Consider the following 9,693-nt stretch of genomic DNA (forward strand, 5'->3'; position numbering starts at 1 on the left):
CAAATCCACATGAGATATCACTTCATACCTTTCAGGATGGTTGTCATCGAAAAGAACACAGGTAACAAATATTGGCAAGGATATGGAGAAAAGGGAATGTTTTTGCACCGTTGGTAGGAATGTACCGCCGTATGGAAAACAGTAAGAAGAGTCCTCAAAAAGCTAAAAATTGATGTATCATATGGAATCCCACCTCGGGATATATATCCAAAGGAAATGGAAACGAGGTCTTGAAAAGGTATCTGCACCTCCATGTTTGTGGAAGCATTATTCACAATAGTCAAGATGGGAAACAACGTAAGTGTCCATCAACAGAGGATTGGATAAAGAAGAAGTGAGATATGTATACACAATGGAATATTAGCCATGATAAAGGAGGAAATCCTGCCATTTGAGATAGCACGGATGAAGCTCGAGGCTAGTAGGCTAAGTAAAATAAGACAAAGACATCACTTATATGTGGAATCTAAAAGAGCTGAGCTCATAGAAGCAAAAAGTAGAGTGATAGTTACCAGGGGCTGAGGGGTGGGGGAAATGGGGAGGTGCTGAGGGAAGCATACAGACTTCCAGCCAGAAGATGAAGAAGTTCCGGGGCACCTGGTGGCACAGTCAGTTAAGCATCTGACTGGATCTCTGCTCAGGTCATGATCTCACGGTTGGGAAGTTCAAGCCCCTCATCAGGCTCTACACTGATGGTGCAGAGCCTGCTTGGGATTCTCTCTCCCTCTCTCTCTCTGCCCCTCCCCCTGCTTTTGTTCATTCTCTCTCTCCCTCTCTCAAAATAAATAAATTTAGAAAAATGAGTAAGTTCCAGACATCTAACGTATAGCATCGAGATTATAGCTAATAATACTGTGTAATATACTTGAAATTTGCTAACATAGATTTTTTTCTAATTCCAGTATAGTTAATATATAGTGTAATATTAGTTTCAGGTGCAATATAGTGATGCCATAATTCCATATAACATCTGGTGTTCATCACACAAGCGCCCTCCATCCCATCCCTTATTTATTCTGTACCCCCACCCACCTCCTCTCTGGTGACCATCAGTGTGTTCTCTATAGTTAACGGGCATTTAAAAGAACAGATCTTAGGGAGCACCTGGGTGGCTCATTTCGTTGAGTGTCCAGCTCTTGATTTCAGCTCAGGTCATGATCCCAGGATCATAGGATTGAGCCAATCAGCCTAACACTGAGCATGGAGCCTGCGTAAGATATTCTGTCTCCCCCCCACCTTTCTATCTTTTCTCTTTCTCTCTCTCTCTCTCTCTCCCCCACTCTTTCCCTCTTTCTCTCTCTCCCCCCCTGCTCCTCCCCTGCTTGTGTGCTCTCTCTCTCTCTCTCCAAAATAAAAATAAAATTTTTAAAAAGAATAGATCTTAAATGTTCTCCCCCAAAAAAGAAATGAAGATAGTGTATCAGGATGGGGGTATCAGCTAACACTACAGTGCTAATCATGTTGTAATATATTAACGTGCCAAATCAGCACATTGCACACCTTAAACTTACACGATGTTTTGTGTCAATTATATGTCAACAAGGATTAAAGAAAATCTCCAGAAACTTCTACATTTCGACAATAAGAAATAAGATCTACTCTCAGCAAATCTAGTGTTCTCAAAAAAAAAAAAAGCAACTATGTGAGAGCTGACAGATGTAGTAATTAACTCGACTGTTGATCATTTCACAGTGTATATTAAATCATCACATCGTATACCTTAAATACATACAACTTTTATTCGTCAATTATTCGTCAGTAAATCTGGGGAAGAAAAGTCACTAGTGTGGTTAAAGGAATACTCTCTAGTCTAAGCCATCCAAAGGACACCAGTGAAGCATTTTGAGGATGCAATGCCTAAGGCATGGAGAGGCAGTCACCGGTGCCCCAGCTCCCAGCCTCCAGAGAGGTAGGGATTTGACATGTTGCCTCCACCGGCAGATAAATGGCCTCAATTCAGTTCTGTCTCACAATTCCACATGAGTTAGGTACCTTCACTCAGATGCACTGGGGTCTGGAACCCAGCTGTGAAGGACCCCCAAATGGTAACCAGTTTTCTGACCTCTACAGCACAAGACGATAAGTCATGCTGTTCAGCCTCTACTGAGTAGTAGAAATGCTTGCAGGTTAGAGAATGCCAACGCCCACCCAGGCTGTGCCTCAGACCACTCCAGTCGGGATCTCCTCAAGTAAAACCCAGACAACGGTATTGTTAAAGCTCTCAGCATGACTGCAGTTTGCACTGGTAAGAATACCAACTGAACAAATCCTGGAGATCGCAGGTGGAAAACCACTGGTTGTTATGATTCATGGCACGTGCCTGTTTGCAGGAAGGTGACGATGTTAACGGTGATGGGGAGGGGGCTCTTCTAACCATGTGCTCTGGCATAGGGAAGTATCTAGTCAGCCATAACTTCCTGATGGTATAATCTCGGTTGTACATTTTAGGAAATGGAGTAAGTCATGTCCATCAGGAAAGTTGGTTATGATAATGAAATACATATGCATTTACTGTGCCAGGAAGTATGCTAAATGTTTGATATTACTCATAGCCTCTCCCAAATCCTGGGGTAAATTTAAATACGTGACCTTAACTCATACGTGTGTGTTCATGTATGCACAAACACATTGAATCTTTGTATATTATTTGCTCGGAATGAGATCCTTCATACATCATCCTTTATTCCTTTTTTTTCTTTCAAATATCAAATCCAAGCCTTTTTTATTATTTAAGTTCAAGTTAGTTAACACACAGTGTTAGTGTTAGTCTTGGCTTCAGGAGTAGAACCCAAGGATTCATCACTTACATATAATACCCGGTGCCCTTCCCAAAAAGTGCCCTCCTTAATGCCCATCGCCTGTTTACCCCATCCCCCACCTACCTCCCCACCAGCAACCCTCAGTTTATTCCTAAGTGTCTCTTAGGGTTTGCCTCTCTCTGTTTTTGTCTTACTTTCCCTTCCCTTCTCCTATGTTCATCTGTTGTGTTTCTCAAATTCCACATATGAGTGAAAACATATGATATCTGTCTTCCTCTGACTTACCTCACTTAGCATAATACCCTCCAGTTCCATCCACATTGTTGCAAATGGCAAGATTTTATTCTTTTTGATTGCCAAGTAATACTCCATTTATGTATATACCACGTTGTCTTTATCCATTCATCCATCGATGGACATTTGGGCTCTTTCCATACTTTGACTATTGTTGATAATGCTGCTATAAACATTGGGGTGCATGTGTCCTTTCAAATCAGCATTTTTGTATCATTTGGAAAAATTCCTAATAGTGCAATTGGGTCACAGGGTAGTTCTATTTTTAATTTTTGGAGGAACCTCCATACTGTTTTCCAGAGTGACGGCACCAGTTTGCATTCCCACAGACAGTTCAAGAGGGTTCCCCTTTCTCCACATCCTCACCAACATCTATTGTTTCCTGAGTTGTTAATTTTAACCACTCTGACAGGTGTGAGGTGGTATCTCATTGTGGTTTCGATTTGTATTTCCCTGGTGATGAATAATGTTGAGCATCTTCTCATGTGTCTGTTGGCCATCTGGATGTCTTCTTTGGAAAAGTGTCCCATGTCTTCTGCCTATTTCTTCACTGGATTATTTGTTTTTTGGGTGTTGAGTTTGGTAAGTTCCTTACAGATTTTGGATACTAACCCTTTATCAGATAGGTCATTTGAGAATTTCTTCTCCCATTCTGTCGGTTGCCCTTTAGTTTTGTTGATTGTTTCCTTTGCTGTGCAGAAGCTTTTTATCTTGATGAGGTCCCAGTAGTTCATTTTTGCTTTTATTTCCCTTGCCGCCAGAGACATGTCAAATCCAAGCCTTTTTAAAATCTTGCTACCTGGGGTCCCTGAGTGGCTCAGTCATCAAGCATCTGATCTTGATTTCGGCTCAGGTCACGATCTTGCAGTTCAGGAGATCAAGCCCTGGATTGGGCTCTGTGCTGGCAGTACAGAGCCTGCTTGGGATTCTCTCTCTATCCACCCCAACCCCTCTCCTCTCCTCTTCTCTCTCTGTCCTCTCCTCTCCTCTCCTCTCCTCTCCTCTCCTCTCCTCTCCTCTTCTCTTCTTTCTCTGTCTCTCTCTCTCTCTCAAAATAAGTAAACATTGTTTTAATCCTGCTACCCTCTTCCAGATATCTAGAATCTGTTCTCATACCCCACACACATACTTATAACATGTGGGTTGTTGTCTAGCCTTCAACCTAGTCTGTATTCTGCCCTCTCAGTGCCGCTAGTTTTTCAGCCAAACACTAAGAATAACTTGTAAGATGTAACTCCCATCATGCTTCTTCTCAAAAGCCCCGGTGGTTCCCCATCTCATTCCAAGTAAAATCTGAAGTTTACAATGGCCTAAGGGCCCTATGTGAGATGGCTCCCTGTTATCTGTGGCTTCATCTCTTACAACCCTGCCTGATTCACTCTCTTGATTTGCTATTGAATCTGGCTGCCTTGGTATTGTTTTACATGATAATGATACATGACCTCATAGCCTTTGCACAAGCTATTTCTCTGCTTGGGGAGCCCCCACTCCAGATCTCTCTAAGGTTTGTTCTCTTCAGCCATTGTAGTGAGTGCCCTCCCCAGCTTCTCCCTTTACCCTTTGCCCTTCATAACCCTTATCAGATATGGCACACTACATACATCTGTTTCCTATTAGTATGAGCTCAGAGGGAAGAGATTTCTGTAGTTTTCTGTTGGATCCCCAACACTCAAGAGTGTGCCTGGCACGTAGGATGGTTTCCGTAAACACTGCTTGAATGAATGAACTAATTTTTGTGTCTCCCCTGCAGGTTGTGGGGATGTGCCATCACCCCTTTCAGCTGTGAGATTCTCGCATCTGCCCTTGGCAACAACTGGAGCCTGATCAGTCTGGACCTAGGCCAGAATTCCTTGGGATATAGCGGAGTGAAGATGCTGTGTAATACCTTGAAACTTCAGAATTCCTCCCTCCGGACACTCAGGTATGATCCTTCTGCTCCTTAGGGCGTTTCCTCCGGGATAGCAGGTGTGCAGGAGGATGCGCAAACCACAGGGACGTGCTAACGTTCAGCTTTTATCCAGTGATGTTTAGTCGCCAGATAATTCTCCCGTCGGCCCCTTCTGTTGCTTTGGAGAGTAAGATGAGTCAAAGGTGAGACTCAAACTCAGTCTGACGCCGGGAAGCTGGCTCTGGGGGCTCCTCTAAGTGAGGGACAGTCATGGTGGCCGTCTGTTGTTGAGTGAGGAAGATCAGACTCTCGTGTGGTTTCTTGAGTTTGTGTTGGTTACAGAGGTCTGGCAGTGGGTCCGCCTTAGGAGCACGTTCTCTGCTGTGAGTCCGCCATTGAATGAAATGAGTCTCTGTCTTCTGTTGGTCATCGAAGCAAGCTGTCCCTGAGTTGTGCTGTTCACTTGCTCCCATGGCAACAAAGAACCCTACAACTCTTTATTCTTAGGTGCGTGGGAACTTTAATTTTTTCTTTTAGTTTATTTTTGAGAGAGAGAGAGACAGAGTGCAAGCAGGGGAGGGGCAGAGAGAGAGAAGGAGACACAGGTTCCAAAGCAGGCTCCAGGCTCTGAGCTGTCAGCACAGAGCCCAACATGGGGCTGGAATCCACGAACTGTGAGATCATGACCTGAGCCCAAGTCAGACACTCAACTGACAGAGCCACTCAGGCGCCCCCAGACGTGCGGAACTTTAAATTCTCAGATGCAACATAGACAGCTGATGGCTCGAAATGATAATTATGTAGGAGAAACTGATGAAATATTTACTTAATGTGACTCTCAGGTCGCTTGCTAGTCGAAAGAAGCAATGTGTAGAGTCTGAAGTTTGTTTCTGTTTTTAGCCCCTTTCTGGCGAGCTAGCTCCTATTTTATGTATCAGTGAGTTCTAATCGAGGTGTAAAGCCCCCCCCGCAAAGACATTGAGCTGTTTCTTGAGACCACCCAGTCAGACGTGCTCTCCTGAGTCTGTGAATCTCAAGGGGAGCAATTCAAGATGGGGGCTTCTTGTTCAGTGACAGACCCTAGACAGGCACAGAGACCCCAGGTTCAGAACTTGGCTTTTGGTTCTTTGACTTTATCAGCTACCTCGTATCCTTCTGAGATGCTCTTTTAACTTAACTGGAATCCTTTTCTTTGGCTTAGAGACAAAGAGGCCCTGTCATCACACCTCATTCTTAGAGCAACACCTTTATATATGCCGCTGTGGCTCACGCCCTGTTTCTGATTCCTTCAACACTTTTGACCAGACACAGGTCGACTGTGGGAACTTTTTCTGTCCTTCAACTGCAGACCATGACCAACCTCCTACACTCACGAATAGACACAACTACATTTGACCTTGGAGGGTCATGTTGAAAATATTTTTTTAATTTATTTTTTTTAATTTACGTCGAAGTTAGTTACCATATAGTGCAACAATGATTTCAGGAGTAAATTCCTTAATGCCCCTTACTTATTTAGCCCACCCCTGCTTCTGCAATCCCTCCAGTAACCCTTTGTTTGTTCTCCGTTTTTAAGAGTCTCTTATGTTTTGTCCCCCTCCCTGTTTTTATATTATTTTTGCTTCCCTTCCCCTATGTTCATCTGTTTTGTATCTTAAAATTCTCATATGAGTGAAATCATATGATATTTGTCTTTCTCTGACTGACTAATTTCACTTAGCATGATACCCTCTGGTTCCATCCACATAGTTGCAAATGGCACGATTTCATTCTTTTTGATTACTAATACTCCGTTGTGTGTGTGTGTATGTATATATGTATGTATATATGTGTATATATGTATATATATGTATACATATATATATGTATATGTATGTGTGTATATGTATACCCACACACACACACACACACACACACATACATACACCACATCTTTTTTATCCATTCACCATCGATGGACATTTTGGCCCTTACTTTAGCCAAAGTTATATTGATTGTGATTTTGATATACAAAAACATTGTGAAATCATCACCATCATCAAGCTGATTAACACATCCATCACCTCATAGAGTTTTACCTTTGTGTGTGTGTGTGTGTGTGTGTGTGTGTGTGTGTGTGTGGTGAGAACACCTAAGATCTGCTATCATAGCAAATTTCAGGTACCCAATACAGTATTACTGTCACCAAGCTGTACATTAGATCTCCAGAACATAAAACTCAAGCCTTGTTGTGTGATTGTGTTGTGACCCTTAAGCAGCAAAACAAAAAAATTGGTTAATAAGCCAACAAAACCAAGGGTTTCTGCCTGGCTCAGTCAGTAGAGCATATGACTCTTGATCTTGGGACATGAGCTCAAGCCCCACATTGGGTATAGAGATTACTTAAAATACATATATGTTTCTTTTTGGCATTGTAGTCCTGTACACACACACACACACACACACACACACACACACACACTAAGAAAACCAGGACTACAATGCCAACAAGAAACATGGCAGCTAATATCTTCAGTGTCTTACTTTTATACATATTTTTGCTTTAATTATTCCCTTTCCCCCACCCCATTCCCCATGCCCATGAATGAATCTGGTTACCAAAAGGTGAATCCTACAAATGAGGCTGCTATTATCACAGGTCAAATAAAGGTGGTGATCAGCTAATGTCATGTCAAAGGAGACACAAGTCTGGTCTGACTGACTTGGTTCAAGTGTGTATGTCTCGTCCTGGGTCCACCAAATAGAAGTTGCCAACATGAGCTGTGGAGTAGGTAGGTGTTGGAATTGATGGAAATGTCTGTGATATAGTTCTGTCTCTCCAAGAATAATATGAGAATCGTCTGAGATCATGCAGGCATCTTAAAGCCATTACGGTGTTAACCTGGAATTATCTCTTGTTCCCTATCAAATCAATATGGATCCCTACTTTGCGGCACAGAATAATCAATAAAGACTGCCTCTCTTCTAAAGCATGACACTTGCAGGCTCTTGGGCATTTGGAATTAGCCTCCTTGAAACAAAAGAAACCTTCTTTTCACTCCTGCTGCACCTCCAGGTTGAGGATAGATGAATCTGATCCTCGAATCCAGAAGCTGCTGAAAGAAGTCCAAGAAAGTGACCCACAACTGACCATTGAGAGTGATAAGCAAGATCCAAACAATAACCGACCTTCTTCACATGACTTCATTTTCTGAATCCCCTGGAGTTCTTGGTTCTCCAGTAAAGTCTGAGGTTGTCAAGGTGATGGGGGAACTTCCTCTGAGCCCTCTCAGTGATGTTAGGTATGGGGCCAGATGTTCTTTTAGCCTTGGGGGGGTGCCTTTGGCTTCCATAAAGCACACACAAGTGACTTACCCCTGTTACGGGTGGAATGTCTATATCTCGAGTCTATCAAGAGAAATAAAGGTGAAAGCATTCATGAAGGAGGTTATGTTTATTAATGGATTCTGACCAAACTTAGACACAAGATACTTAATTTGGGGAGAACCTAACCCAGCAGGGAAAGGGGACAGACATGTTTGTGATCCCATCAGTCCGTTCACTTTGCCAGTCACTGCCTGGCTCTGGCATTTCTTGACCTGCATGGATAGCTTTCTATAGGTCTTCCTCATCAAGAGTATTTCTCCTACAAATCCTACGATATTTTGTAGCATTCTTAAGCACTTCAATGAAGCACATATATGATCACATCATTGCTGTTATTAACTTTTTAATAATTCCCCCCTTACAGAAAACATAAGTTCATGGTGTGCGTAGCCCTTCCCCATCTAGCCCTCCTTATTTCATTGTGACCTACAGAATCCCAAAATTCCTTAAGGCAATTAATTGTTAAGAATCACTTTTTTATTAAGCGCTAATTTGTCAATTACTCTTTCAGTCATCCTACTTTCCTGTTTCATCCCCGGGGTTCATCGGTTCATCATTCTCACCAAATACACCACGTTCCCAGATGTCCCCTTCAAACCGCCCTTGAACGTGCTTGTGTATCATCTCTCTGATGTCACTGCATACAGTGTGGGTTCCTGGACTTTCCCACGGGTTTCCTTCCTTCTGTTTCTGTCTCAAGGCCTCTTGTTCAGCTGGATGTAGGTTTTTCCTAGAGCATCTTCATTCTCAGGGTCTGAGGTTTCGTGAGTGCCTTTAGTAGGAGCAGATGGGGTTGTTAAAAGAAGAAATAGAGGGGCACCTGTACGGCTCAGTCAGTTAAGTGTCTGACTTCAGCTCAGGTCATGATCTTACGGTTCAGGAGTTTGAGCCCCGCATCAGGCTCTGCACTGACAGCTCAGAGCCTGGAGCCTGCTTCCAATTCTGTGTCTCCCTTTCTCTCTGCCTTTCCCCTGCTCGCACTCTCTCTCAAAAATAAACATTTTTTCTAAAATGCTTTAAAAAAAGAAGAAGAAATAGAGGCATACTATTCTTTAAAAGCTAGGAAGGAACCTCAGTGTCTGCTAGCCAAGAGTTTCTCAAGATCTGCGCTATTGACACTTGGGACCAGATAATCCTTTGTTATCTTAAGTGTATCTCTCACCAAGAGTATGTTCTGTTAAGAGAGAGAAAGAGAAAGAGAAGCATGCCTACTGTCTACCTGCTAAATACCAGCATTTCCCCTTGCCCCCAAATATCTTCAGATGCTGTGCAAGATGTCCCAAGGTTGACATCCACTGTAATCTAGCCATCCCCCCTTTAAGGGAAAAGAAACTGAGTAGCCTGTGTACATTAATTTAGGGACAGATGCTCTGCCCATTCCTCCTG

The 9,693-nt window shown here is 42.9% G+C and overlaps 2 protein-coding genes across 2 annotated transcripts in view; one reads left to right on the forward strand and one right to left on the reverse strand.

The window, feature by feature from the left end:
- Positions 1-9,313, forward strand: part of NLRP2 (NLR family pyrin domain containing 2) — a 32,396-nt gene extending 23,083 nt beyond the window's left edge. The window contains exons 8-9 of the mRNA XM_053210113.1: positions 4,804-4,974; positions 7,997-9,313. Coding sequence (XP_053066088.1) covers positions 4,804-4,974; positions 7,997-8,135 — 310 coding nt within the window. The 3' untranslated portion in view covers positions 8,136-9,313. The remainder of the gene's footprint in view (positions 1-4,803; positions 4,975-7,996) is intronic.
- RDH13 (retinol dehydrogenase 13) overlaps positions 1-9,693 on the reverse strand; it is a 280,844-nt gene that overhangs the window by 207,791 nt on the left and 63,360 nt on the right. The gene's annotated exons all lie outside the window — the stretch shown is intronic.

The sequence above is a fragment of the Acinonyx jubatus genome, chromosome E2 (genome assembly GCF_027475565.1).
Source record: "Acinonyx jubatus isolate Ajub_Pintada_27869175 chromosome E2, VMU_Ajub_asm_v1.0, whole genome shotgun sequence".
In the NCBI taxonomy this organism is placed as follows: domain Eukaryota; kingdom Metazoa; phylum Chordata; class Mammalia; order Carnivora; family Felidae; genus Acinonyx; species Acinonyx jubatus.